Source organism: Hippopotamus amphibius, chromosome 9 (genome assembly GCF_030028045.1).
Source record: "Hippopotamus amphibius kiboko isolate mHipAmp2 chromosome 9, mHipAmp2.hap2, whole genome shotgun sequence".
Lineage (NCBI taxonomy): Eukaryota > Metazoa > Chordata > Mammalia > Artiodactyla > Hippopotamidae > Hippopotamus > Hippopotamus amphibius.
This window is the reverse complement of record NC_080194.1, coordinates 41,995,386-42,022,845: the sequence shown is the minus strand read 5'-3', so window position 1 is coordinate 42,022,845 and position 27,460 is coordinate 41,995,386. Positions and strand designations below refer to the sequence as shown.

The 27,460-nt window shown below is 57.0% G+C and overlaps 3 protein-coding genes across 15 annotated transcripts in view; 1 reads left to right on the top strand and 2 right to left on the bottom strand.

The window, feature by feature from the left end:
- NUMA1 (nuclear mitotic apparatus protein 1) overlaps window positions 1-19,409 on the top strand; it is an 84,755-nt gene extending 65,346 nt beyond the window's left edge. For 10 of the 11 annotated variants that reach the window (XM_057747507.1, XM_057747512.1, XM_057747508.1 and 7 more), the window contains 21 exons: window positions 276-356; window positions 1,677-1,764; window positions 3,065-3,185; window positions 3,739-3,896; window positions 4,195-4,312; window positions 4,391-4,508; window positions 4,810-4,950; window positions 5,902-6,024; window positions 6,180-9,575; window positions 10,049-10,090; window positions 11,581-11,649; window positions 13,004-13,114; window positions 13,199-13,417; window positions 13,538-13,695; window positions 15,079-15,325; window positions 16,202-16,430; window positions 17,062-17,198; window positions 17,563-17,739; window positions 17,896-18,012; window positions 18,126-18,347; window positions 18,693-19,409. In XM_057747507.1, the coding sequence (XP_057603490.1) occupies window positions 276-356; window positions 1,677-1,764; window positions 3,065-3,185; window positions 3,739-3,896; window positions 4,195-4,312; window positions 4,391-4,508; window positions 4,810-4,950; window positions 5,902-6,024; window positions 6,180-9,575; window positions 10,049-10,090; window positions 11,581-11,649; window positions 13,004-13,114; window positions 13,199-13,417; window positions 13,538-13,695; window positions 15,079-15,325; window positions 16,202-16,430; window positions 17,062-17,198; window positions 17,563-17,739; window positions 17,896-18,012; window positions 18,126-18,347; window positions 18,693-18,704 (6,084 nt within the window). In that variant the 3' untranslated portion in view covers window positions 18,705-19,409. The remainder of the gene's footprint in view (window positions 1-275; window positions 357-1,676; window positions 1,765-3,064; window positions 3,186-3,738; window positions 3,897-4,194; window positions 4,313-4,390; window positions 4,509-4,809; window positions 4,951-5,901; window positions 6,025-6,179; window positions 9,576-10,048; window positions 10,091-11,580; window positions 11,650-13,003; window positions 13,115-13,198; window positions 13,418-13,537; window positions 13,696-15,078; window positions 15,326-16,201; window positions 16,431-17,061; window positions 17,199-17,562; window positions 17,740-17,895; window positions 18,013-18,125; window positions 18,348-18,692) is intronic. The other variant, XM_057747513.1, reaches the window with a different exon arrangement.
- Window positions 19,410-19,729: 320 nt separating this feature from the next.
- On the bottom strand, window positions 19,730-25,098 carry IL18BP (interleukin 18 binding protein). 2 transcript variants are annotated; one of them, XM_057747539.1, is made up of 5 exons: window positions 21,846-25,098; window positions 21,286-21,492; window positions 20,519-20,642; window positions 20,288-20,435; window positions 19,730-20,054 (listed from the first exon to the last, which is right to left on the bottom strand). In XM_057747539.1, the coding sequence occupies exons 1-5, from the start codon at window positions 21,871-21,873 to the stop codon at window positions 19,971-19,973; spliced, it is 591 nt and encodes a 196-aa protein (XP_057603522.1). In that variant the 5' UTR covers window positions 21,874-25,098; the 3' UTR covers window positions 19,730-19,970. The 2 variants fall into 2 exon arrangements, with proteins under 2 accessions (XP_057603522.1, XP_057603523.1); XM_057747540.1 differs by having other exon boundaries at window positions 22,667-25,098.
- Window positions 25,099-25,243: 145 nt separating this feature from the next.
- RNF121 (ring finger protein 121) overlaps window positions 25,244-27,460 on the bottom strand; it is an 84,444-nt gene continuing 82,227 nt past the window's right edge. For both annotated transcript variants that reach the window (XM_057747514.1, XM_057747515.1), the window contains 2 exons: window positions 27,160-27,261; window positions 25,244-25,601 (listed from right to left, as the gene is read on the bottom strand). In XM_057747514.1, coding sequence (XP_057603497.1) covers window positions 25,481-25,601; window positions 27,160-27,261 — 223 coding nt within the window. In that variant the 3' untranslated portion in view covers window positions 25,244-25,480. The remainder of the gene's footprint in view (window positions 25,602-27,159; window positions 27,262-27,460) is intronic.

Genomic DNA, 27,460 nt, shown 5'->3' with positions numbered 1-27,460 from the left:
GGCCCACAGAAGATGTCTTAAGCTTCATACCCAGTGTCCCACGAGTCCAGGAATTTAGTTACGCAGGAATTCTGGCACCTGGCTTTTTGCACACTGAGCACTGAGTCCTCAATCAAGTGTTTCCTGGTGCAGTTAAGGGCAGTGGCCTGTGGCTGCTGAATTCTAGGAGCTTTGGAAGGGTCTCACAATAGCTCAGAGTCCCCAGAACAGGGCAGGGGTTGGGGAATGAGAAGAGAGACAGCCCTGCTCACGACTGCCTTCTGTTTGGCTTCTAGATGACCATGCTGCTCTTATACCATTCCTCCATGAGCTCCAAAAGTCCCAGGGACTGGGAGCAATTTGAATACAAGATTCAGGTAAGCCCTTGTGCCTCCACCCCACCCAGCAGGCCTTGCCTGTGTTTCACCTCATTCTAGTTGTTTTCCTTTAAACAACATATATTATTCTTTTCAAAAATTATAATAGTTATAGTCATTCATTATAGAAAGTCTGGAAAATATTGAAAGGCACAAAGAAGGAAATAACAGTTGCCAGTAATCTCATTCTCAGCAATAAATGCTTAATTTTAAAGGATATACTTCAAAGTCCTTTTCATGTACATATACTTAACTGTACCCGTACCTGAACTGTGTTTGGATAATACATAGAAATTATTCTTTCTTCATATATGTGTTCCTGTATGTATTTGTGTGTGTTTTACACAAACTGTCACTCCATTTCTTCCTCCTTTCCTCTAGTCGGAAGGATTAGTGAGACTGTCTTTGTCCACCATGACAGTCTAGCTTAGAGCGGTTACCTCCTCTCTCCTCCTCTGCATGGTCCCTAAGTGAAGAGGAGTTGCTGCATCTGCTTCATTAGAGAGGGAATTGACCTGGTTTCCAGGAAGTACCTGCCATATGGGTCCTGATGTTGTCCTTGCTTCTTGCATGAGCAGCTGTCCTTTATTTCCCAGAGCAGAAGCAGCTGGGATGCCAGAGTGGGTAATGTAGGGGGCTGGTGGGGCAGTGTCCAGGGAGTTGTGGCCTTTCATGTAGTGGTGGAAATGTCGAGTCACCCCTTTCTGTACTCACTTAGCTCGTGGCTCATCTCTGGGGTTGGGGTTATAGTGGCGTGGGAGGGTGGGTGGCTCCTTCCTTCCTTTAACCTTTTCTCTGCTCCAAGCTGATCATAGACCTGGTAGAAACAAATTCTAAAGGAATAAGGAACTACAGAGATGGCCAGGAAAATCAGATCAACTGTGTAGCTTTGGAATTCAAACAAAGAAGGCAAGATTTCACAGCTGAGCTGGTGGTTAAGCTTTGGACAAACCCTGGAGGTGATCTCACTCAGACAAAGAACAACAGTGAGGGTCAGCTGGAAGAGGCCAACAGAGTTATGTATAAAAGCTTTCTGACGGCATTACTTTGCTTGCCTGTTCTCATCTCACGGTCAGGAGTGAAGTCAGTTTAGACCTCTCTCTGACCCTGGGTGCATCTTTAGTGGAGACGAGGGGCTGGGGACAAGTAGGGTGAACATATTGCTGGTAGAATGTTCTTGGCGGGACGGTGGGGCTTCAGGCTCTGAGAGGAAGTGTGGGCTCCAGCAGGCTCCTAGGGCTGCACCGCCAGGATGGTGCCTTCCATCCCTTCAGGCCCCTGGAACACCTAAATGATGCTCTTTCTCTCTCTGTGGCCCAGGCTGAGTTAGCCGTCATTCTCAAATTTGTGCTGGACCATGAGGATGGGCTAAACCTGAATGAGGACTTAGAGAACTTCTTGCAGAAAGGTAAGTTGGGGCCACTCCTGAGGATCCTCTCTTTTCTGAGCTGGGGACTGCTAGGGTCCTGAGTTGTCAGGAAGTGCAGTGGGAGTTTGCCCCAACACAAGGCACAGAGTTGGTGCTTAAGAAACGTGTGTAACAGAGTAAGTTGATTTCTGGGTGGTGTGGCCATCATCCCAGTTCCCACAGAGCTCCTTTTTGCGCCCAGCAGCAGCTAAGCAGGACATTTGTAAGTGATCATGTCGGCTGTAGGTTCTCCTTGATTACCCTCCCCACCACACCCACACCCACACCCACATCTTTTTTTGTTTTTTTACTGTTTAAAGAGTCATTACTTTAGGCTTATAAGCTGGGAGTACACAGTCTTAGAAAATTGTTTTTCCCTACATAATGCTCGTGTTCTAGGTGGGAAGGCAGATACATAAACCAGAATGGATGACAAGGAATAAGTGCTAGAACAGGGAGGTATCGAATCTACCAGATGTCTTGCTGGAAGTACAATAGAAAGAGTGAGAGCGCAGCCTGTTTGGAATAGCCATCTGATGACGACAGGGTGTAAGGTGTGGGTCTAGGCACATCCATTCAGCTGCTGAATTTGATGTTCCTCGTGTTCAGGTTCCTTGTGAGCCCTTCAGGTGGAGATGTTGCAGATGTGAGTCTAGAATGCAGGAGGGGGCTCCGGGCTAGGCTGTGGGCTTGCAAGTCCATGTAGGGATGGCCATTGAAGGCTTGGGCACCTCTGTGGGCAGAGCACGAGGGCCCCATCAGAACTCTGGGGCTTGAAGGGCAGGTGGGAGAGGGAGGAGCAGGTGCGGGAAATGGAGACCAGGTGTTAGAGGTAGGAGGGCCACGCAAAGGTTGCCATGAGAACCAAGGGAAGAGGAGGTTTTGAGAAAGGTCATTTTGGCAACGTGTGATTTCAGAATGGAGGGCTTCAGCAAGGAGGCTGGTGGCTCTGACTCGGGAGGTCATTGGGGCTGAGAGGAGATCTGCTCAGGGTTGGCTTGAGGGAAAAGTGTGAGAACTGGGTCTGATCTCTGAGTTCGGAGGACAGCGTCACTCCACTGTGCTCTTTGAGCACTGGTGGCCTGTAGAAATGGAAGCCTCTTGCTTGGTTTGGCTTAGGGCAATGACCTCTGGATAACCCAGATACCAGCCTTCCAGTTCTGCCCAGGCTCCTCCCTCTGTAGCTTACATATAAGTGTCTGCATTCCTTCCCGTTAAGGCGAGTTCTCAGACTGTGTAAAGGTGCAAATCTGTCCACCCTCTTACTAACCTCTCTGTGGCCTGTTTGCTCCTTCTCCAGCTCCTGTCCCTTTCCCCTGTTCCAGCACCATCTCTGAAGAGCTCTCCCCACCCAGCCACCAGGCTAAGAGGGAGGTTCACTTCCTAGAGCTACAGAAAGTTGCCTCTTCCAGTGGGAACAAGTATGTGCTGGGCCTCCTCCTGGGATGGGGCCTCAACATCCAGCCCTGGGATCCCTGCATCCCAGAGGCTTAGCTGTTGACCAGCCCCTTACATCATCACAGTGCTTGGAGTATCTTGTAGATCTGGGATGCCCTCCCTTGCCCCAGTACTAATGGGGGAGTTGGTTGGGATGTGTCCTGGGCAGCAGGCCTCTCAAAGGCTGTTCCCTGTTTATGGAATTTCTTGCTTCCTTGGAGACTGGGCTAAATTCCCTTCTCTTAATGCAGTTCCGTAGAGGCAGAGAGAATGCACTCCTTTTGCGGCAGCAGGGGAGGGTGGTGGGGGAAGGCAGAGTGCATAGTGAAATTAAGGCTTGGAGAAAGGAGAAGAAAAGCTTCCTCTAGGTCATGTCATAAGGCATGAGGTAGCACTGCAGACAGAACGCAGGTATTTGGGCCTCGCAGCCGGTGCTCAGGTCCATAGAGCCCAGCTCCCCCAAGCCCATCTGTTGTTGGTTGCTTCAGCCCTCACGTCGGGCTCTGACCATGGCATCTGGGCCATCTCCTTCTTCAGCTTCCTCTCAGGTTCTCCAGCCTCCCCCATGGGTGACATCCTGCAGACCCCACAGTTCCAGATGAGGCGGCTGAAGAAGCAGCTTGCAGATGAGAGGAATAATCGAGACGAGCTGGAGCTGGAGTTGGCTGAGAACCGCAAGCTCCTCACCGAGAAGGGTAGGTGCCTGGCTCGCTGGCGAATGTGTGTGAATGGGCGGCATTTGCAGTTTTCATCCGGGGAAGCGCTGGGCTTGTCTGAGGCGTGGCTCCTCTGCCCCCATGTTGTCCCCTCTGCGGGCCGGGCCAGGAGCTTAGCGCTCAATCCTGGGCCTGTCGGGCTGACTCCTGGAAGCTGGATCTCTCCTTGCTACCCTCCTTCCTTTCCCTGCGCTCGGACGCCGCCTTCTTCCTCCCCCTGCTGCCCTTAGTTCTGCGCTGACTCTCCTCTGCTCTCCTCTCCCCTCCTCCGGGGCAGATGCGCAGATAGCCGTGATGCAGCAGCGCATCGACCGCCTGGCCCTGCTGAACGAGAAGCAGGCGGCCAGTCCACTGGAGCCCAGGGAGCTTGAGGAGCTCCGTGGCAAGAATGAGAGGTACCGTTCTCCCTGCTGTCCTTCCCACACTCGGGGCAGGGGGGATACACGCTTTCCTCACTGCCACCTCCCTCGCAGCCTCACCGTACGGCTCCATGAGACTCTGAAGCAGTGCCAGGACCTGAAGACAGAGAAGAGCCAGATGGATCGCAAAATTAACCAGCTTTCTGAGGAGAATGGGGACCTTTCCTTTAAGGTGAGTGTTGAGGTTTCTGGTCCCCACCTGGAAACCTTGGGGCTGAGTTGGTCTCGAAAATTCCCCCAAAGAGGGTTGAGGAGTATGTCCTCGTTCCATAATTGGCTGCTGCCAGGGACCGGCTGGTGGCTCTGAATTGTCATGTGTAGTCCTGACCTAGAGATGTGAATAGTTGCAGTTGGTTTGAGGAAGGTTGGAAGCATAATGGGGGCCGTCCAGGCCCTGGAGCTCAAAGGGCAGACAGCAGTGGTGTTGGCCGTTTTGACCCTGGGTGATGGGGGTTCCTTCTTGTATGTCTCAGCTGCGGGAGTTTGCCAGTCACCTGCAGCAACTCCAAGGGGCGCTCAATGAACTGACAGAAGAGCACAGCAAGGCCACTCGGGAGTGGGTGGAGAAGCAGGCCCATCTGGAGAAGGAGCTCAGCACAGCCCTGCAGGACAAGGTAACCCTCTGCTTCAGGAAGTCAAGCCAGTCTTGACCATACAAGCTGAATTCCGTTTACCGCTCTTTTCTTTTGGGGCCTTTGGGAATCATGCTGACTACTCTTCAGGGCTTAATAGTGTGCTGTAATGGGCTTCAGGCCTGGACACCTATGAATCCTTTCTCTGTTGCTTACGAGGTATGGCTCTTGGACAAGTTACCTGACTTCTTTCTAAGCATCTTTTTCCTAAAATGGGGAAAAGAATGAGTAGCTGCCTCACTATCCGTGTAACATAACGAATATAGAGCACTGAACACACGTTGTCTGGTGCACAGTGAGCTCTCAGTGAATTAGTTGCTGTTAGTATTGCTACTAAGAATCCAGCTTTGCCGCTTATGGATAACCATGTAGCCCTGGGGCAAGGCACTTAACTTCCGAGCCTCAGAATCTTACTCTGTTTAAAGAAAAATGAAAGAAAAGGATGGTAGTAGCTACCTTCCAGGTCTGTTGGGTAGGTGAGAAGTTCAGAGAGGCACCCAGCACAGTGTCTGGCCCATTCTAGGTGCTTAGTGGACAGTGAGGCGGAGTGGGGCCAGGGCCCGGGGGGCTGCGGCTGCTGTCGATGCTCGTACTGTTGGGGTGTTTCTAAGCTGGTGGGTGTTTGGCTAATCTGAGAGCGAAGACATGACTGAGGGAGGGCATACGGTGAGGAAATCTGAAGTACACTCAGCAGCCTTGGAGAAGAATGAGCAGCTCACCTGCCTTAATTCAGCTCTGGAACTAGGGCTAGAAGGTCAGGTCTCTTATGGTTCCAGGTCCTTGGTTTCTGCACGTTTTCCCCTAAGTAGGGCGAAAGGAGATCTTGGTAAGAAGGTAATAGGGTCCTGTGTTTTGTTGCTGTTCACAAGGGCTTGTGTGGTAATCCGGCTCCTGTTCCACTTCTGTTAACATGGGGCTCTTGTTTACTCCCAGAAATGCCTTGAAGAGAAGAATGAAATCCTTCAGGGAAAACTTTCACAGCTGGAAGAACATTTGGCCCAGATGCGGGAGAACGCACCCCAGGAGAAGGGCGAGGTGCTGGGTGATGTCTTGCAGGTAGGATGTGAGGGGCAGAGGTGAGACCTGTGTGCTGGGGCTGCTGGGGACCCATGTTCGCCACCACGTTCAGGTTCCTGGTGGTCCTCAACCCCCAGAGGGGCCAGGGGACCGAGGAATCACGCTGATCCCCATTTGTCTCTGTATCTCACCAGCTGGAAACTCTCAAGCAAGAGGCAGCCACTCTCGCTGCAGACAACACCCAGCTCCAAGCCAGGGCGGAGGCACTGGAGACCGAGCGCGGCCAGCGGGAAGCCAAGCTGCTTGCCGAGCGGAGCCGCTTTGAAGAAGAGAAGCAGCAGTTGGCCGGCCTGATTGCCGAGCTGCAGGGCTCCCTGTCCAACCTCAGCCAGGCCAAGGAAGAGCTGGAGCAGGCCTCTCAGGCTCAGGGGGCCCGGCTGTCTGCCCAGGTGGCCACGCTGACCTCCGAGCTCGACACCCTCAAGGCCACTGTCCAGCAGCGGGATGAAGAACTGGCTGTGCTGAAGCAGCAGGCCCAAACGGAGCAGGCACAGCTCGCCCAGACCCTCCAGCAGCAGGAACAGGCCTCCCAGGGCCTCCACCAGCAGGTGGAGCAGCTGAGCAGCAGCCTGAAGCAGAAGGAGCAGCAGTTGGAAGAGGCCGCCAGGGAGCAGGAGGCCACCCGGCGAGACCATGCCCAGCAGCTGGCCACTGTGGCTGAGGAACGGGAGGCCTCTTTACGGGAGAGGGACGCGGCCCTCCGGCAGCTGGAGGCGTTGGAGAAGGAGAAGGCTGCCAAACTGGAGGTCCTGCAGCAGCAGCTTCAGGCTGCTGGTGAGGCCCGGGACAGTGCCCAGAGCTCGGTGACACAGGCCCAGCGGGAGAAGGCAGAGCTGAGCCAGAAGGTGGAGGAACTCCATGGCCGTGTTGAGGCAGCCCGCCAAGAGCAGTGTGAGGCCCAGGCCCAGGTGGCGGAGCTGAAAGCCCAGCTGAGGTCTGAGCAGCAAAAAGCAACCGAGAGAGAAAGGGTGGCCCAGGAGAAGGCCCAGCTCCAGGAGCAGGTCCGGGCCCTTGAGGAGTCCTTGAAGGTCACCAAGGGCAGCCTGGAAGGAGAGAAGCGCAGGGCTGCAGGCGCCCTGGAAGAGCAGCAGCGATGCATCTCCAGGCTGGAGGCAGAGACCCGGAGCCTCATGGAGCAGCACAAGCAGGAACAGAAGGAACTGGAAGAAGAGAAGGCTGGGCGCAGGGGGCTGGAGGCCCGATTACAGCAGCTCGGGGAGGCCCATCAGGCCAAGACAGAAGCCCTGCGGCAGGAGCTGGCCGAGGCCATTGTCTCCCAGCGCGAGGCCGAGACTGAGTGTGAGCAGCTTGCTAAGGAGGTGGCCACCTGGCGTGAGCGGTACGAGGACAGCCAGCAGGAGGAGGCGCAGTATGGCGCCATGTTCCAGGAGCAGCTGATGACCCTGAAGGAGGAATGCGAGAAGGCCCGCCAGGAGCTGCAGGAGGCAAAGGAGAAGGTGGCAGGAATAGAGGCCCACAGCGAGCTCCAGATCGGCCGGCAGCAGAGTGAGCTTGCTCAGCTCCATGCCAACCTGGCCAGGGCCCTGCAGCAGGTCCAGGAAAAAGAGGTGAGGGCCCAGAAGCTCGCAGACGACCTCTCTGCTCTGCAGGAGAAGATGGCTGCCACCAGCAAGGAGGTGGCCCGCCTGGAGGCCTTGGTGCGCAAGGCGGGTGAGCAGCAGGAAGCCTCCCAGGAGCTAGTCAAGGAGCCGCCCAGGGCAGGAGACAGAGAGTCAGAGTGGCTGGAAGAGCAGCAGGGACGCCCATTCTGCAGCACGCAGGCTGCACTGCAGGCCATGGAGCGTGAGGCAGAGCAGATGGGCAGTGAGCTGGAGAGGCTGCGGGCCGCGCTGATGGAGAGCCAGGGCCAGCAGCAGGAGGAGCGCGGGCAGCAGGAGAGGGAGGTGGCGCGGCTGACCCAGGAGCGGGGCCGGGCCCAAGCCGACCTGGCCCTGGAGAAGGCCGCCAAGGCGGAGCTTGAGATGCGGCTGCAGAATGCCCTCAATGAGCAGCGTGTGGAGTTTGCCACCCTGCAGGAGGCACTGGCCCAGGCCCTGATGGAGAAGGAGGGGAAGGACCAGGAGCTGGCCAGGCTTCGTGGGCGGGAGGCAGCCCGGGGGGCAGAGCTGAAGGAGCTTCAGCAAACCGTGGAGCGACTGAAGGAACAGCTGGCCAGGAAAGAGGAGGAGCGCCCACAGTCTCTAGGAACGGCCAGCCGTGAAGATGCTTCTGGGTCGGGAGCCCCGTCTGAGGCTGCTGGAAAGACCGAGCAGAAAGGCCCCGAGCTGGAGGCTGTGCGGGCAGAGGTGAGCAGGCTGGAGCAGCAGGTCCGCCAGTATCAGGAGAAGGCCTCCAGCCTGGAGCGCAGCCTCGAGGCTGAGCACGCCCGCCACAAGGAGCGGGCCGGTGCTCTGGAGACTTTGCGGGGCCAGTTAGAGCAGCAGGCGCAGGAGCTGGGGAGCGGTCAGGACGCCTTAGCCTCAGCCCAAAGGGAGCTGGCCACCTTCCGCGCCAAGGCCCAGGAGCACAGCAAGGCTGAGGATGAGTGGAAGGCCCAGGTGGCCCGGGGTCAGCAGGAGGCTGAGAGGAAAAACAGCCTCATCAGCAGCTTGGAGGAGGAGGTATCCATCCTGAACCGCCAGGTGCTGGAGAAGGAGGGCGAGAGCAAGGAGTTGAAGCGGCTGGTTATCGCCGAGTCAGAGAAGAGTCAGAAGCTGGAAGAGAGGCTGCGCCTGCTCCAGGCAGAAACGGCCAGCAGCAGCGCCAGGGCCGCGGAACGCAGCTCCGCCCTGCGGGAGGAGGTCCAGGCCCTCCGGGAGGAGGCGGAGAAGCAGCGGGTGGCTTCTGAGAGCCTGAGGCAGGAGCTGGCCTCGCAGGCAGAGCGAGCGGAAGAGCTGAGCCAAGAGTTAAAGGCCTGGCAGGAGAAGTTCTTCCAGAAGGAGCAGGCCCTCTCCGCCCTGCAGCTGGAGCACACCAGCACGCAGGCCCTGGTGAGCGAGCTGCTGCCCGCTAAGCACCTGTGCCAGCAGCTGCAGGCCGAGCAGGCAGCGGCTGAGAAACGCCATCGGGAGGAGCTGGAGCAGAGCAAGCAGGCAGCCGCAGGGCTGCGGGCGGAGCTGCTGCGGGCCCAGCGTGAGCTCGGGGAGCTCGTGCCCCTGCGGCAGAAGGTGGCAGAGCAGGAGCGAGCAGCCCAGCAGCTGCGGGCAGAGAAGGCCAGCTACGCAGAGCAGCTGAGCGTGCTGAAGAAGGCGCATGGCCTGCTGGCCGAGGAGAACCGCGGGCTGGGCGAGCGGGCCAACCTCGGCCGGCAGTTTCTGGAAGTGGAGCTGGACCAGGCCCGGGAGAAGTACGGCCAAGAGCTGGCAGCTCTGCGTGCGGACGCTGAGACCCGTCTGGCCGAGGTGCAGCGGGAAGCCCAGGGCACTGCCCGGGAGCTGGAGGTCATGACTGCCAAGTACGAGGGTGCCAAGGTCAAGGTCCTGGAGGAGAGGCAGCGTTTCCAGGAGGAGAGGCAGAAACTCACTGCCCAGGTGAGGCACTCAGCTCAACCACAACCCCCAGAGAGCAGAGCTGAGAAAGGGGAACACTGTCCCTCTGCATTCCTGGGCCTTCGGCGCTCACGTGATTACAGAGTGTCTTGTCTCCTCTCACTCACTGGGTGGCAGAGGAGGAGAGGTGGCTGGTGGAGTCCAAGTCTGTTGCCCCCTGTTGGCCTGCAGAAAACATCAGTAGCCTCTCCTTTCCCGAAGGCTCTGTCCCTGGAGTCAGGCTGTGAAGGCCATCAGCTTGTTGAGGCATACTGTTGTGAGGAGGCACACTTGCCGTGGAGTCCCCAAGAGCCGCTGGGGACTAGAATGAGCCCAGCTGGCATTTAAAAAAAATCACTAGACGTTTAGTTCCTTGGGGGGAAGAGTAGAGCCTTGGTGAGGTCAGCCTGGCAGCAGGGCCGGTGCCTCCGTGGCCCCCATCTCACACTGTCCCCGTTGCTCCTCCCCACGTGCAGGTGGAGCAGCTAGAGTTATTTCAGAGAGAGCAGACTAAGCAGGTAATGCCTGAGGTCCTCGCTAAATGCTGGCTGCTTAAGCGGTGACCTGTCTTGGTGCATGGCCCCGGCTGCAGCTTGCCTCCGCCGGCTCCTGTTGTGAACTGTTTGTGAAGGGGGCAGGGTCAAGCCGAGGAACCCAGGCCCAGGCTGCCCCGGAGTGCAGTGTGCTGGGCCCTCTCTTAGGCCTCATCCCACCCATCCCAGGTTGGCCTCTCCCCCGCTTCTGTACTTTCATCGCCTGTCAGGGACAAGGGGTAGGGTAGGCTTCATCTTTCCCATACCAGATCCAGTGACAGACTGCCCGTGGGATTCCCAGATTTCCAAGTCCTGCTCTGAGTTTGGGTACCCAACTGTGGGGACTTGCAGGATGGCCACGGGCCTTGTTTAACACAGTCCCCTTCTTTCCCACAGAAACCAGAAAGGTGACGTGCAAGGCGGCCCCTACAGATTAGGGGGGTTGTGAGCTCAGGACGCCTGCCCATCACTCTCTGGGGTTTTAACCCCGAGCATGAGACAGAGGTGTCTGGGAGCAGGAAGGCCAAGGTTGAGAGGAGCAGGAGGGGCTTCCACAAGACAGAGGAGGGGAGGTCTGGCTGCCTCACCCTCGCGAGGTCCTCTGTGCTGCCCTAGACGCCAAAGCTTTTGAACTGGTATTTAGTGGGAGCACCCTTCCTCTACCACCGCTCCTACCCCATCACCTTGGGCCTGCTGAGGTGCCACCACCTCTCCTCCCATCACCTCCTCCGAGAAGCCTGAGATGATAGGGAAGGTCAAACCCAATGCAAACAGTTAGCAATGGAGCCCTTGCCTCTCACCTTTGCTAATCATGCTTGAGCTCCTGGAATGTCTGGGGGAGCCAGGAGTGTTTGTGGCTGTTATACGCCCTCTCGTTCCCTCCTGCCCTCTGCTCATCCTCTCTTTGGGAGTGGGGTGGGCTTGGAGCACCTGTGCTGCCCCTGCTCTCATCTTTCAGCAGCCTGATCCCTGTGCTAATCACAGCGGCCACACCGCTAGCGCCAACCCTAATGGCCTGTAAGTTTTGGGAAAAGGTCTGAGCATCTGGGCTTTTGCTCTGGCATTTTCGGGGGGGAGGGTGGGTTATTCATTGAATGTGTCTGCTGGAGTTGTAGAGTGGGTGGCCTGTTCCTGTCCTGCCCCAGGAAGGCTGGGGCTGGGAACGGCAGCGGGGGCAGTAGGGCGTGGTGAGGTGTCAGCTCCTGAGTCACCTCTGCTGCTTCTGTCTCTGGTCTCTGCAGGCAGGGGGTGGAGGCGAGCACGGGCAGGGGGCTCTGGCACCACTTGCATTGGGTCACATCACTCGGGTCCTGCCAGCCAGCCTGGGCAGCAGGCTCTTCCCTGATTGGAGGCCAAAGGACCTGAGTTTCTTCTTCCAGGAACTCTGGGGATTGGTCTTGGGAAACCCCATGATTTGTCTCAACATTCAGGGGAAGGCCCCCTAAGTCTTGTCTTCTCTTCCCTCCCTGCCCCAGGTGGAAGAACTGAGTAAGAAGCTAGCTGACCATGACCAAGCCAGCAAGGTGCAGCAGCAGAAGCTGAAGGTGGGACAGCTGGGGGATGGGCCCACCTTCTGTCAGCCTTAGGACATGCAGGGAGGGCGGGTGCTAAGCCTCCGGGTTGGGGCACCTTGGGCCCTGGCAGACTAAGGAGCCCTGCCTGTGCCTCTGGGAGCTCTTGAGGGAAGACCAGAGTGGCTCCTGACCCCCAGGCCTTCACTGTCCGCCACAGTAGCCACAAGTCATGTGTGGTTAATTAAATTAAAATTAAATTCAAAATTCAGTTTCTCAGTCACACTAGCCACATTTCCACTGCTCAGTAGCCATGTGTGGCTAGTGGTTGCCATACTGGACAGGGCAAATCGGAGCATTTCCATCCCTGCAGAAAGTTCTTTTGGGTTGCACTGTTAAATCTCAGGGAGTGAGAATGTCAGTAACATTTGATATTACAGTGCAGTTTAATATTCTTAATGCTTTCAGTGATGTCACCTTCTTTGGTTTAATATTTGCTTTTTTGCAGCTCTAGGCTTTACAGCTTTTAGTTAAGGATAAAGAAATTTGACACCAGTGGCCCCGGGAGGGTCACAGGAGTTGGTGGGAGCTCAGAGCTTTGTTTCCCCAGCTCACTGCCACGTACTCCATACCACCCGCAGTTACGTGGTAAACAGCTGCGTGTTATACTCCTCTTAGGGGCATTCCTGGTGCTGGGAGATGGGGAGAGGTGAGGCTGGGTGGCCGTGTCCAGTGCCTGCTACAGACTTAGTACTTGCTGATGCCGTAGGTGGACAGAGAGTCTGCCACGGGCCCTGCTCCCTAGGAGTCTGTGGTCTGGATAGGAGGCAGTGCCAGCATCATAAATGAGCCCACACAGGCTTTGGAGTCAGGTGGACCAAGGTTCAAATCTTACTCTGCTTTTTAATCACTGTGACCCTGGTCAGTTTGCTTTCAGTCTCTGGGCTCAGTTTCTTCATCAGATAAAGTTAGTTCCCAGAGTGGTTTTGAGGAGAAATGAGTGTACGTGTCTAGCTGTGTGCCTAGCTCCGTGCTCCCTGGTGTTCCCTGGGGATCGGTGCTCTTCCTCCTCAGGGAGACGATGTACTCATGGAGAGAGTGAGATAGTTTGGTGCTTGGTCTCAAAGAAGGCAAAGGCAGGCTGCCAGAACTCTTCCAGAAATGGCATTAGCTGGACAGGAAAAGCTCCTATAGAAGGTGGACTCTGAGGGGGTGTGTGGAGTTTTGGTCCACTGGAGTTGGGAAGGGGTAAAAGGCCTTTTTGTGTGTCCCGAGAGCATATGCAGGAGTCTGAAAACATCCATGGAGCCCAGGAGGCTAGGGGTCAGTGGATTCCAGTGGAGCAAACAGACCAGCAGCCCTGGTCAGCCTTTCTCATGCTTTCTAGGCCCAGGGAGGTGAGAGCCAACAAGAGGCGCAGCGCCTCCAGGCCCAGCTGGGTGAGCTGCAGGCCCAGCTGAGCCAGAAGGAGCAGGCGGCTGAGCACTACAAGCTGCAGGTGAGGGGCCTGGCCCTGCCCACCTGCCCTCCCGCCCCACCTCCGCCCCGGCCCCACCACCCACCCGCCCTTCCACCCACCCAGATGGAGAAGGCCAAGACTCACTATGATGCCAAGAAGCAGCAGAACCAAGAGCTGCAGGAGCAGTTGCGGGGCCTGGAGCAGCTGCAGACGGAGAATAAGGAGCTGCGGGCTGAAGCGGATCGGCTGGGCCGGGAGTTGCAGCAGGCTGGGCTGAAGACCAAGGAGGCCGAGCAGAGCTGCCGCCTCCTCACCGCCCAGGTGCGCAGCCTGGAGGCACAGGTAAGGCTCTGGCTGCACTGACCCCATCAGCAATGTCACATTGGACCCCTGTGCCCTCCTCTCCTCAGCCATCCCTGCTTAGGCCTCCCTTCACTTTGCCTTTGGCCCTCTCCTTCTCAGGTTGCCCATGCCGACCAGCAGCTTCGGGATCTGGGCAAGTTCCAGGTGGCGACTGATGCCTTAAAGAGCCGGGAGCCCCAGGCTAAGCCTCAGCTGGACTTGAGTATTGACAGCCTGGATCTGAGCTGCGAGGAGGGGACCCCACTCACTATCACCAGGTCAGGAGGCACCCTTCCTCCTCAGTCTGTTGTCCATTGAGCACCAACGGTTTATCAGCCTGTACCCTGGGCACTTGGGGCTATGAGATAAATAAGATGTGACTCCTTTGCCCTCTGGAAGCTTATTCTTAGAGGAGAATAAAGTATTAGATTGCCATATATACATTATTAATAAGAAAAAATATCAAATTGTACACTTTAAATATATGCAGTTTATTGTTATGTCAAAAAAAAAAGTACTAGAGGTATTAGACCAGATGTTTGTATATAGTACAGTGGGAGTAAAAAGAAAGGAGTGGTCAGAAAAGGCTTCATGGAGGCTGTCGCTCCTGCTCCGGTCTTGAAAGAAGCCGTAGGTGTGTGTCTGATGGACAGAGGAGAACGGTGAGAGCAAAGGCCGAGAAAGAGCCTGACTGGGCTGGAAAGTGAAGTTGGGAGGGCCTGGGCCCAGGTCCCTGAGGGCCGACTGGACTCCCCACTGTGAAGGAGGCTGGTGTTTAGACCTGATGCTCAAGGCACTGAGAAGCCTCAGAAGGGTTTGCAATTGAGGAGCACATGGTCGGGTTTGCATCTTAGAAAGCCTATCCTGATAGGGGAAAGCTGAGACTTTAATAAAACCAATAAATGTGTTTTTATAAATGTTAAACACTTATGTGTTCCAGACACTGTTATAAACACCTGAAAAATATTAATTCATTTATCCCTTAACAACTCTCTGAGGTAGAGTCTATGGTTATCTCCTTTCACAGATGAGACTGGGGCAGAGGGGCAGTCACACAATGGCAGGGCTAGGCTTGAACCTGGTGTGAGTCCTTCCTTGTTGCCACTCTGTCTCTCTCTCAGAGGCTGTTATAAGTCTAGGTGGGAGGGGACAAGGGAAGGGCGTGAGAGTGGAGTGGGGTGTGGTTAGGAGAGCTATCAGGAGACCCCTCAATTGGGTTTGGCAGGAGAAGAGGTAGGATTGTACCCAGGTTGGTGGCTGGGGGGCCTGGGTGGAGGCTGTTCCTCCCAGCTTCCTGTTTGCTGAGATGAGAGATACAGGAGGAGGAACAGACAGTGGGTTTGGTTTGGGGCACGTTCTTTGTGGAGTCGAGGGGAGGTCTGGGGCAGTGGGTATGTGGGTCTGGAGAGTGGGTCTGGGAGTTGTTAGTATGGAGGAGTTCAGAGAGCCATGGAGTGTATGGTCTCACCAGGGATGGAGAGCGGGTGGAAGGCAGGGCCCCGGTCAAGGCACTCTCCTTGGTCCCTTCTGGGAAATCAGAGAGGGTGGGGTGCTTGACTTGGTCTTGAAATAACTGTAGGACTTGGTTGCTTTGGAGCAAAGGGATGGACAAAATGCCTTGTAGCTCCAGGAATGGCACCTCAGCAAATTTTTCCCCACAGCAAGTTGCCTCGTACCCAGCCAGATGGTACCAGCATCCCTGGAGAGCCAGCCTCACCCATCTCCCAGCGTCTGCCCCACAAGGTAGAATCCCTGGAGAGTCTCTACTTCACCCCCATCCCCGCTCGGGGTCAGCCCCCGCTGGAGAGCAGCCTGGACTCCCTGGGGGACGTCTTCCTGGACTCAGGCCGGAGGACCCGCTCTGCTCGTCGGCGCACCACGCAGATCATCAACATCACCATGACCAAGGTCAGGCTGCTGGGAGCGGGGCTGCACGCCAGCAATGCTCGCTTCCGCTCAAGGGCATCTTTCCATCAGGTCCTCAAAGCAGCTTCAAGAGGCGGGTGGGGCTGACCAGTCCATACCCACAGATGGGAAAGCTGAAGGGCGGTGACTTGCTTAGGCCTCTTGTAGAAAGGGGCAGGGCTGGACTCGGCTGCCTGTCCACTGACTCTGAGGCTGCCGTCCTCTCCGCAGGTAGCACGGACCCTGTGCAGGCTCAGGGGAGACCGTGTGAAGCTGCAGCCTAGCCTGTGCCTCCCAGCACACCCTGGGCAGCTGAGATGTGTTGTGGCTGCCCAGTGGGCTGCCTGCCTGGCCAGGGGCTCTCTGGTCCTTGTTTCCATATCCCAAGGAGGTTGGGGAGGAGAGGCTGGGGGAGCACCTCTGCTACCAAGAAGCTGGAGAAGTTCTCAGAGGTGGTCAGGGCCCTGGCACGCTTGGGCTGAGGGACACTCTGGGATGAGCCTGACGAGCTCAGGAGACGTGGGTTCCAGCCCCAGCTCTGCCACTTCCTTGCTCTGTGACCTTTGGGCCAGTCACTTCATTCCTTTGCACCTCACTTCTAAAATGGTCTGATGCACTCTGCCTTCCCTCCCTCAAAGCATTGTTAATAGACTCAGTGGAAAAGTGGACAGAAAAGAGTCTTGACAGCCTCAGCACCTTGTGTGGGATTCTGGCAACAAGGCCCATTTCTTGCAGATGTGCAGCTGAGGACCCTGTGCAAAGCAGCGTGGACACATGCAGCCATGGGGTCTGAGGCGCTTTGGGAAGGGGAACGGGAGGTTTCTTTATAGGATGTCAGGGCCCCCAGCCCCACTGCAACAGGTGCATCCTCTCTTCCAGAAGCTAGATGTGGAGGAGCCAGACAGCGCCAACTCCTCCTTCTATAGCACGCAGTCTGCCCCTGCTTCCCAGGCCGGCCCGAGAGCCACCTCCTCCACCCAGTCTCTAGCCCGCCTGGGCTCTCCCGACGATGGCAACGCGGCTCTGCTTAGCCTGCCTGGCTACCGGCCCACCACTCGCAGCTCTGCTCGCCGCTCCCAGGCTGGGGTGTCCAGCGGGGCCCCTCCAGGTGAGGGAACTGTGGGGACTTAACACACCCAAAGATTAGACTGGAAGCAGATCCTGGCCAAGGGAAGGGACAAGCTTTTGAATACCCACAGCTGGCTTCCTGGCCACTGCCTGGCACCTCACCTGCCTCTCCTCCCTGCAGTCTCAGGGCCTTGCCTGTTGTTCATCAAGGGTCTGTGCTGGGCAGTAAGGCTGATGTCATTCTCAGCCAGGCTGTAAACCAGAAACACTTACATGAGGGGCCTGGGATTCCCAGCACAAGAGTGCTGCCCAGCTGCTGTCAGGAGTTGTCCAGGCCCCTTCTCAGGTGGGAAGGGGCTGGCCAGGGATCTCTCTTCAGATTCTTTTGGGAGGCTCTTACCTTCAGGACCACTCTGGGTATCGATTCCTGGTCCTCCATTAGCTTTTCTTGGCCTCAGCATATGACCTCAGGGAAGAAGCAGTGAGCCAGTTTCCAGGGTAGAGATGGTCTGTGAGCCCCGCACCTGTATCTGCAGCACTGGGGGGCCGGGTTTGAAGGCCAAGGGCTGGATAGACAGGAGTGGTGGCAGCAAAGGCTGGCAGGATGGTGCCTCCACCCTCCCCTCCTGGCCTTCCAGCCCCACTTGCTCCAATTTCCCTGCCCTCCACAGGCAGGAACAGCTTTTACGTGGGCACGTGCCAGGATGAGCCCGAGCAGCTGGATGACTGGAACCGCATTGCAGAGTTGCAGCAGCGCAATCGCGTGTGCCCCCCGCACCTGAAGACCTGCTACCCCCTGGAGTCCAGGGTGAGGTCTGGGGTCCCCTTCCGTGGACCTGCCTGTGCTGGCTCGCCTCCTCCTCCCTTGGCATCCCACCCCAGTGCCCTGGCCTGCCGAGGAGGGCGACTGCTTCTGGTCAGATAGCTGGCAGGGAGGGAGCTCGGGGTGAAGGTAGGAGCTGTGGGTGGGCAGGAGCTCAGAGAGGTCTCTTGGGACTGCCCTTGGCAGGCATTGTGCAGGGCGTAGGTAGGAAGACAACAGGAGGGGAACCATTTACAATAGGAAGGTTCCAGCTGCTCCACCTGCCAGGCCAGTGAAGAGAGTTCTGGGGCAGTCTTGCTCCATATCCAGACAGCTTGGGTCGACTGACCACTTCTTCTACCCCATGCAGCCTTCCCTGAGCCTGCCGACCATCACAGATGAGGAGATAAAAACCGGTGACCCCCGGGAGACCCTGCGGCGAGCCAGCATGCAGCCAGCCCAGATAGCTGAGGGCACCGGCATCACCACCCGGCAGCAGCGCAAGCGGGTCTCCTCAGAGCCCCACCAGGGCCCTGGCACCCCTGAGGTGGGCGGGGTTGGCCCGCATGTTTTATCTAGCAGCTGCCACGTTCGCAGAGTCTATGAGTGGGGAGGCTCCTGGCTCAGCAGGGGGTCAAGTGCTGGCTGGACGCGGTCTACTTGTCCTCTTGTGCTGTGGGCCTAAGTGTCCTCTTCCCCATAGTCTAAGAAGGCCACCACCTGTTTCCCACGCCCCATGACTCCCCGGGAACGACATGAAGGGCGCAGACAGAGCACTACCGAGGCCCAGAAGAAAGCAGCTCCAGCTGTTGTTAAACAGGTTAGCCTGGGGCCGAAGGGAGACCCTGAAGGGGCCTTGCTGGCAGAGTCCTAGAGCAGCAGGTTGGCCTGGGAGGCCGGTGGTGCCCCCAGTTTGACAGCTCCTCCCTACAGGCCGACCGCCGCCAGTCGATGGCCTTCAGCATCCTCAACACGCCCAAGAAGCTTGGGAATAGCCTCCTGCGGAGGGCAGCCTCAAAGAAAGCCCCGTCCAAGGCCTCTCCCAACCCTCGCAGTGGAACCCGCCGCTCTCCTCGCATTGCCACCACCACAGCCAGTGCCGCCACTGCCGCCGCCATCGCTGCCGCCACTGCCACCCCGCGGGCCAAGGGCAAGGTGGAGGCACTGACAGGGAAGGGGGAGGGGCTTGGCTCTTAGGAACCCGGTAGGAGCATGGGCGCCCCCTCCCCTCCCCCAGCCACCCCTGGGACTGCTTCCAGGCAGGGCGGGGACTGAGAGCAGATGCTCCTGGCCCTGTTAGAGGAGAGGACACCATTCCATTTCTCCCGAGAGCACAGGCACAGCCAGCCCCTGGTAAGCTGAAGGTAGATGGGTCCGGGGCCGTACCAAGGAGGGGACCCTAGTCTGGGGTGTGCAGGAGGAGGAGGGCGGCTCCCCCAGCCCGCTGGTGCAGGCTGGCACTGAGTCTCCTACACTGAGTAGACTGTCTCTCTCTTTCAGGCAAAGCACTAAAGAGCCAGTACCAGTGAGTGGCCCCACCTGTGTCCTTGATGCTGCCCTTGCCTGGTCCTCCCCCTTCTGTCCCTTTCAGTGCCTTCTCTCAGCTCCCAGGCCAACAGTGGCCAAACCCCTAGAGACAGTGATGCCTGCCGACACCCCAGCCTGGTACCTGGACCTTCACCAGGTGAATAGGTGTGTCCTCAAGAGTTGGCCTGGAGCCTGGACAGTCTGGGTCCTCTCCCTGCCTTGCCTCCTGATGTTTTCTTAGAGCAAAGTCACTTCTCCATCACAACCAGATTTGAGGCTGGCTTTGAGAGGCTGGGTCCTTGGGCTCAGCCAGTCCTCCTCAGCCTCTGGATCTAGAAGGGACCATTAGAGGAGCAGGCCCTGGTCCCTGCTGCTCCCGGTGGCGGGGCCTAGCAAGGGCCCTTGCTCTTGAAATCCAGGACTGGGCATTGACCTAGTGGGAGCACCCCTCTCCCAGGTGCTCCCATCCACCCAAGGGCACAGTTGCCCAAAAAATGCTCTTTTCCAGGAGAAATGGACCCTGTGCCTCGGTAGGGGATGGGGGGCAGCCTTCAGTGGCAGCTCCTCCCCCACCCTCCCCAGATTTGCACTGGGGTGAGAATTGGAGTGATGGGAAGGTTTTTAAGGGCCAGGGATGGATCTTTTCTAAATGTTATTACTTGTAAATAAAGTCTATTTTTCTCCCTTGAATGCTGAGATGCCTTGATCTGTGTGGGAAAAGGAGGGACACCTGGGCTTTTTAGGGCAGCATATCTTTGTCCTCAGACCACCTACCTTCTCTCAAATCCCTTCTCCTGGCCTTTCTGAGGCCACAGGATCTTCCCACACTCTGTTTCTGGCCTCTGCTCCCGAGGAGCATTATGGGCTGGCCTCTCCTCTTCTGAGGACCTGTGTCCCTGAATCTGGTTTTGTCTTTAGCTTCTGAGTGGCATCCTCTCTCTTCCCACACTCTCTCCTGGGATAGGCCACGTTCTGAGTGGAATTATGGATGGCCGAGAGGATAAATGACTGGGCAGACATCAGCACACCACCATTGGAGATCATTTATGAGAGCCCATCGTGGGCCTTGCTGGGGTGACAGCGATACAGCTGTGGGTCAGAAGCAGCCTCTGCTCACATCACTTCCCTGGGACAGTCCATCAAAGGAAACAAATACAACGTGAAGTCGATGCAGAGTGTGTCCTGGGCTGAGAGTGCACAGACCTCAATGGAGAGGTGGCGTCTCAAGCAGGCTTCGGAGCCTGGGGTTCACTATCGGCATGGTGAAGCAGAGGAGTCTTGCTGGGGAGCGGGCCTTCTCGTGTGGGCAGGCACGCTTGTCTTCAGCCCAGCAGCCTAGGGCAGTGAAGCAAACAAGGATCAGGGCCAAGCTGGGAGGGACAGCCCTTGTCACTTTCCTCCAGGCCATGCCTCCCCTGCCCGAGTCCTGTTCTTTCTAGTTGCTGCCCAGGCTCAGGGAATTGGTGGGCATTAGCCAGAGGGTGCTGTGGGCAGAGCCCACCCTTTCCTCCCCACACCGGAGCAGAGAGCTCCTCCTGTCTCTGGAGGCCCTCCCTCGGGTTCCTCACCCAGAGCTGGGCCAGGACGAGGTGACGCTGGGCAGTCTGCCCAGGATCCGAGAAAACACAGGAGAAGTTTGTGTCTCGTAGGGTGGGGCTCAGCTCCTCCAGCACCAAGGCGCTCCACAGCTGGGTCCTCGTGCCCCTGTGCTCCCGCCTGGAGCAGAGGAGAAAGAAAGGCCATGAGAGGACCGCAGGAGGTGGCGTCCCTCCTGCCAGCCTCACCGCTGTGCCCCTCACCTGGTGCTGCCCTCCCGCAGCCGGCCTGGGAGGTGCTCGATGAAGGAGCCGTTGCCCAGCCAGTAGAGGATGCTGAAGTGGGGAAAGCGGCTGCAGGCGGTACAGGACAAGGTCAGCGTTCCATCTAGGGACACATGTAGCTGTTATCCCTCCTGTAGAGCAGACCCTCCCCTCCACCAGGCTGTGGCCTGCCCACCATGCCCAGCTTCCCAGTCGCCATGATTCAGGAACCTGGAGTGGGAAATCTGTTAAAGGGGAAGTGTGGTTGTCTACCAGGGGGCCCAGGCTGAGTAAGAGGAATTTGGGGACGGGTCCTTGGTCTAGTACTTGACTCCCAAGCTTGTTTCTCCAGAGTGACCCTTTCTAGCACCAGCTTCAGGAGCCCTGGCTGAGGAGGTAGCACCAGTAGGGCACTGCTCCTCTGAGGAGGCCAGAGGGCAAGTGGGCTCTGGGAGGAGAAGCTAGGCTTAGAGCCACTGCAGTCAGGACTCCAGGAGTCCTCTGTTTCTTCTGTCTGAATCCTCTGTCCCATTTGACAGGGAGCATCTTGGGAGCTGCGAGCTGAGCCCTGTGCCATGCTGGTGATGCTGGGTGGGAGAGGGAGAATGCTGGGTGCTCGGCCAAGCTGGCCTGGTTGATGGTGGGTTACGTGGCAGAAGGCTGGGGGACGATGCTCAGGAGCCAACCCCACCCTTGGCGCCTCCGTGCCTTCAGCCCACCCCCTGACCACCGTGCCCTCCTGGGCTCCCGTCAGAATGACTCCTTACTCAGTGAGACTTCCACTTCTGGCCAGGTCACCTCCAATGCTGGGCACTGCTTAGCTGTTGGGAGTGCTGGGAGCCGGGAGAAGAAGGAGTCCTTTTCGATCCCAGCTGAGGCAGTGGCAGCGGTGGTGGCCTGAGGCACAGGTGTGGCTCTGGCCAGGTGGGAGATGATGTGGGCACAGAGGAGCAGGGCCCAAAGAGGGCTGGAGTCTGAAGAAAGGACAGTCACAGAGGTCAGCAGCTGTCTTACCTCCTGGGACTGCTCGGCATCCTAGCTCGGACCTTGGCTGGAGAGGGAGTTGCTGCCAGCACGTAAGTCTGGCAGAGATTCCTGGACTCTGCCCAGAGAATGGGAGGGGCAAAAGGACCCCTCAAACCCCACCTCTTGGCCCTCTTTGAATGGAGCCAGAGCCACAGCATCCAGGCCGAGGCTGAAAGCAACAGCACAGCAGCTGGGGGGAGCCCACCTGGGCGTACGGCCCAGGGCCGGCCACATGGCTCCGTTCTGGTCTCAGGCCGCACCCCACCCCCTCCACCCGCACATGCACAGCCCCAGGTCCCACCTGGAATCCAGTTCTGTCTCATGGTCATGGTGTGTGTGTCAGGAGCTGGCGTGCCTGGCTCTATATATCTGTGACAACTTCCTCCTCTCTGGGGAGGCGGGGGAGGAGACGGTGAAAAACTGCTTCTCCCACGTCTTGAAGGGCTTATTATTTAGATCCCATGCATACGTGTGGCCTTCTTCCTGTGGACTCCACAGCCCCGCCCTACATCTGATATTTCAGGGGGCTGCCAGGCACTGCCATTTACTCTGTCCTGTCCACCTGTTCCAACTGACAACTCCTGGAGGACCGGCATCACGTGCAGGCTGGAGCTCTTCCAGCCCCTAGAAACAAAGCCAGGGGAATTCCCACCCTAGCTCTTATTACATCATTATACTGGTTTATAGTCCAACCTAACCCCTTCATTATAGGGATGGAAACTAAGGCCCAAAGGGGACCAGGGACTTACCTACTCACAAAGGGAGGTAAAGCTCTCTCCACAGCCAGAGCTGGTTCTGGGAAGGGGCAGGATATACAGTGAAATCCTTCTGGGAAAGCACTGCCCTCTCCCTTCAATTTCACTTTCACTTTTATTTAATCAGGGAATCTAGAGCAGGCTCTGGCCAAGAGAAGGCACACATACATGACAGCAGTCTGGGCCCAGTCCTTACAGTTCCTGCACACTGCACCTCCTCCTGAGCCGGAGTTCATAGTGGCCAGGAATCTCCTTGCTAACTCCCAGGCCCCCTAACTCTCCAGGTATCAGCCTGGGGTCTTTAACCATCCTCAGCCCCACCCTCCCAGGGGCACACAGGACATGAACTAATGAGAGTGTCTCTCACACATGAATTCTTCCGTCCCAGCCAACGGTCACGACTTTGGTGTCCACCTCTGCTCTTCTACGTGAACAGGCCTCTTGCTTCTTCCTTCAGTCACACCATATTCAAGGGGACAACTCTCCTAGTCACTGGGGACCCCAAGTTGGACCACTCTGACCATTTCAGACTCAATGTCACACCAGCCCACCCACATCCTGGCCTTTCTCAGGCTCCCCACTCTCTCCAACCACCAACCCAACACCCACCCATCACTCTCATGAACCCTTCTCACTTCCGTCATCCCAGCCCCTTGGCCAGAGCTACAGATCTTATTTCCCCTACCTGGCTCTCAAGAAGCCCTGAAGAGCCCTCCTTTCTGGAACCCCCCCTTTTCGGAGCTCCACGGCTCAGATCAGCTGCGTCTGGTCCCATGTGAGCCACATCACGGGAGCTACACTGAGAGCACCTCTAGACCTTGTCACCAGGAACCTCTCAGACAAGTTGAGCACTTGCAACACAAGCTGAAGCTCTGGCCCTGAGGGGAGGAGAGGACGCTTCCCAGGGAAGAGTGGGCGTACCCAGCACTGGCTGGAACAACAGAGCTACATAAACAACGTCAAATGCACCTGGGGCTGTGGTGAGACGGGTGAGGCGCTCACTGTCAGGGTCCGCGGAGGCAGAAAGACCAGGACTGGTGATCCACAGAGCAAGTGTGAAGGCCAGACCTGAGCGTCTGGGATCAGGAGGATAGGATGCTGGGGACAGAGCCAGGGAGGCCAGGAGGTGGAATTAGGTTTGGAAGATGTGTCAGGAACACTGCTGCAACCCCAAGGGTTTTGTGTGTATGTCTGTGGAAAAATTGGACTCATTCCCAATTTAGACGTGGGAGACTAAAAGTCAGCTCCTCTTCTCCAGGGCTCTAGCTGACATCTTCATCTTTTCAGTTCCTCCCCCACCAGGAGCTTCTGGGCTGTAAGACACAGATAAACTCCCCCCTAGGAATACCAGTGTCTCCAGCAGTTAGGTCAGGAGGCAAGGCTGCCTGGGACTTCTGAGACATCATCCTTTGGGGGAGGGGGTGGGGATGCAAGGGAGAGGAGACAGGACTCTCTACCTGTGAGTGTAACCAAGGCCAGAGCCAGGCTGCTGGGAGGCCATGAGACTCAGGACTGTTGAAGTACGAAGAGACAGCCGTGGACAGCCTGGCCTCGGTTCTCACATGGGCCTGATGTGGAGGTAGGGAGGACAAAAGTGAAAGGATGATTCCTGTCCCCATTCCACTCTCTGATGGTGGGCTCACTGGCATGAGCGACAGGGGACCTGGGAAGCCATAGCTGGGTAACAGATGCCAAAGTTGAGAGTGACCCATGAGAGGGGTGGTGGTGGCAGGGCGCTGATCTCAGGTGGTGAGGACAGTCACCCAGTGATGGCCCAGGACCCCTTCTGCTATAGGACAAAAGCCCAGCATTCCACCTTGCTCAGGGAAGTTGGGCAGGGCCAACCACCCCAGGCCCCAGCTCTCAAATGGGAAGAGCAAAAGGCAGCAAAGGCCAGGCAACCCCAGGGACTGCGGGGAAAGAGGTGGCAAGAAGAAAAGCAAGATGGATGTTCAGCTTTCCAACCCAGCTCACGGAGTTTTATTCAGAATGGATGACAAGATCCTGCTTGGTTCTTGCTGTACTTGAAAGGCCACATTCCCTAGGAACCCAGCGTGGAAGGCCCACGTTTGCCCTCCCACTTCCTTCGAAACTCCTAGGACCAGAGCTGAGGACTGTCCGGAACCCCTTCTCAGAATGCATACTCACCTGGGCCTGACCCTCTTCCCATCCACCCACCACTCGTGTTGGCAGGCCCAGGCAGGACTCATGGATGACAGGGCGGACATGAGGATATTCCTTGGGCTGGGAATCCCCTGGCAGCTTCAAGGGAACAATGTCTGACCACAGGAAGAAGTCTCACATCTGTCATAGTTCTTCTACGGCACACAGAGACACACGCATATGTTCTCACTCGGGCTTTCAGGGAAGGAAGTGATGTGGCAGTGGCCTTTGGCACGTGTCACCACTTCTGGGCAGAGGATCAGCTTGCACAAGCAGCCCTCAACCTACTGCTGCAAACAGTAACCCCTGTGGCCCAACTATGTATAGATGGTGTCTGTTCTTGGATGAGTACAGCCCCGCTTAGTGGCAGGTTCCCCAAGCTGCTTCTGCTCTGGTCGCCCCCAAACAAATCCTTGGTGAGTTCTGAGGTCCTAGAGCTTCCCTCGCTGGAAAAGTCATGACCAGGTTCCACCTGTCTCACCAGCCTATGGCCCCCGACGGGGAAGATGGAGTCAGACAACGCCCGCCCATGGCCTTAGCCGCGGAGGAGGGAGGACAGCCTCACCCCTCAGTGCTCATCAGGGGCACCAGCTGGAGCTCCCTGGCTCTTCCACACTGAGTGTGCCAGGCTCGAGCCCCACACATGGAAGGAAGGGGAGTGGGGCTGGGACTCTCAGCCAGAGGTGAGATGGCCCCTTTACACCAAAAATGTTGTGGCTCTGCTCCTGCCCTGCTCAAGCAGAGAGGCTGAGGCCTGGAGGAATTGGGGCAATTCCTATGCTCCACAATAAAAAAGGTTTTTAAATATATTCATCAAAATAGTTTTCTTTTAAAAAGCCCCCCACTGCTGACAGCCCCACTGGCTGGCTCTCCATCATATCCCTCCCCAGCCCAGACACAGCCGGAGGGGTCCTGAGTGGCCCGAGTGCCCCTTTGAGTCTTTCCCACCCAGGAGGTCCTGGAGGGCAGGGAGGAGAGTGCCCTGAGGTCCATGGTGGGTGGATGCTCTTCTTCCTGACTATTCCAGGCCCAGGATATAGTTGATGCCTTGCACCAGGCCAATGATAACAGGCTGCCAGGCTACCAAGTATCGAAGCCAGTCCAGCAGCTGCCCATACATGACGTGAGGCCTCTCCCAGCTGTCAGTGTGTTAAAGAAAAGAGGCTACGGGTTTGAGCTGCTAAGGCTGGTCTAGGGGATGGATGAGAGGCTCTGCCTACACTTTCCGGATGCTCCACAGAACTCAGCCTAAAAAAAGAAAGGGAGCTGCTTTCTAGAAAGCCCCACCCAGCCTTTCTAGGTTGGAATGCAGGGCTAAACCCAGAGAATGGGGGAAGGAGGGCAGAGAGGACCAGTGCAGAAGATCAGACAGACGAGGGAGAGGATGGAGGGGTGAAACTAAGCTCTTCATGACCAACATGCAGAGAGGGCTCCGTATAACGCTCTCTCTAAGGTGGGACCACCTGTGTGCTCGAGACTGCTGAAGTTACTAGTGACAATGGCTTCCGGGAGGTGGGGAGTGGGATAAGGTAACCCAGAGGTTCTTGTAATGTCCAAAATGGGAGGTTTTCTAGGTCAAGGAAGGGATTGAGTCTAGGGACAGAGGCATAAGGGGGCAGAGCAAGAGGCTGGTCGCAGTGGATAACCCCTGGCAGAGGCTCTATGGAAACCCCACCCAAGGGTACTGAGCACCAGGCCCTACTGAGGCCAAGTGGCCCTGGAGATGAGTCCTTTCCTTTCATTTTATAGCTAACTGCCAGGCAAGACATGGAGAGGGAGCCTGGGAATCCAGCTTTGGGGAAAGCACAGGTTGAACCTCATGAGACTATGGGGAATCCCTCTGAAGGCATCAGAAACCACACCTGGCCCAGTCCTAAGACCTGGGAAGCCCCAACCCTCAGCTTGACCATGCAGTTACTAAACGAGACCCTGGAAGAACCAAGCAACGAACTTTAAGGGGGAACACAGTGGCCCCACACAGCCCAGCTAGTGTCCAGGGAACAGGGGACCCTGGCGCAGAGAGAAAGGGCAGCTGGGAGAGGTCCCTGGATCCCAGGGTAAATGGGGGGGGGGGGGGGGGGCTGGGGCAAAGAAGCAGCCGGGCACTTTCTGACAGGCAGGCTGTGGGGAGCTAGTGGAGGCTGAAGGCAAAGTGGGGAGGGCTGGTCAGGTAGGGAGGGGCAGCGCAGAGGAGGACAGGTCCTGTGTTAACAGTGGATGGGGACAGCCCCTCCCCCCGCCTTGCAGGCCCTCACAGGCACAGAGCTGGTCTCCAGACCTGCCTGTCATAGGTATAGCACCACCCATTCACTGTATCACCTTGAACAAATTATTCAATCTTTAAACTGTTTCACTAGTAAAATGAGGATAATATTACCCAGGTCATAAAGCTCTAGCGAATCAAGTGAGCGAATGTGAGTAAAGCACTTAGCACAGTGCCAGGCACACAGTAAGCAAGCAGTAAATGGTAGCTGCTATCACGTACCCACTTACCCTTGAGGGATCCTCAACTATGAGGAGAAGCTGAGCTGCTGGTCCTGCCCCACATCCCACCTACTTTCCTAGACCACAAGCCAAATGGACTGGTGGGCAGGTACCAGGTTGGAGGCAGGCGGGAGGGCCCCAAGACCCACCCAAATGCAGGCCAGTACTTTCTTACCACTGCCCACTCCCAACAAGAACCCAAACAAAGGATACGGGTTGCTGAACATCCTCTTGAGGTCTACCTTCTCTTTGCAGTAGGGACACGTCTGCTTCTTTCCCACAATGCACCAGCCGCGGATGCAGAACTCGTGGAATCTGAGCACGACTGGTCAAAGGAAATGGTGGGCAGCCGGGATGGCACTCTAGCCCCATGCTGGTCTTCAAGTGCCCAGGCTCTAGCTCTGGAGGAAGGTTCAAATCCTGGCTTCACCTCTTATGGGCTGTGTAATCTCGGGTGAGTCCCTTCTCTCTGACCCTGCTTCCTCACAAGTGAAGTGAGAATAATGAACTCTGC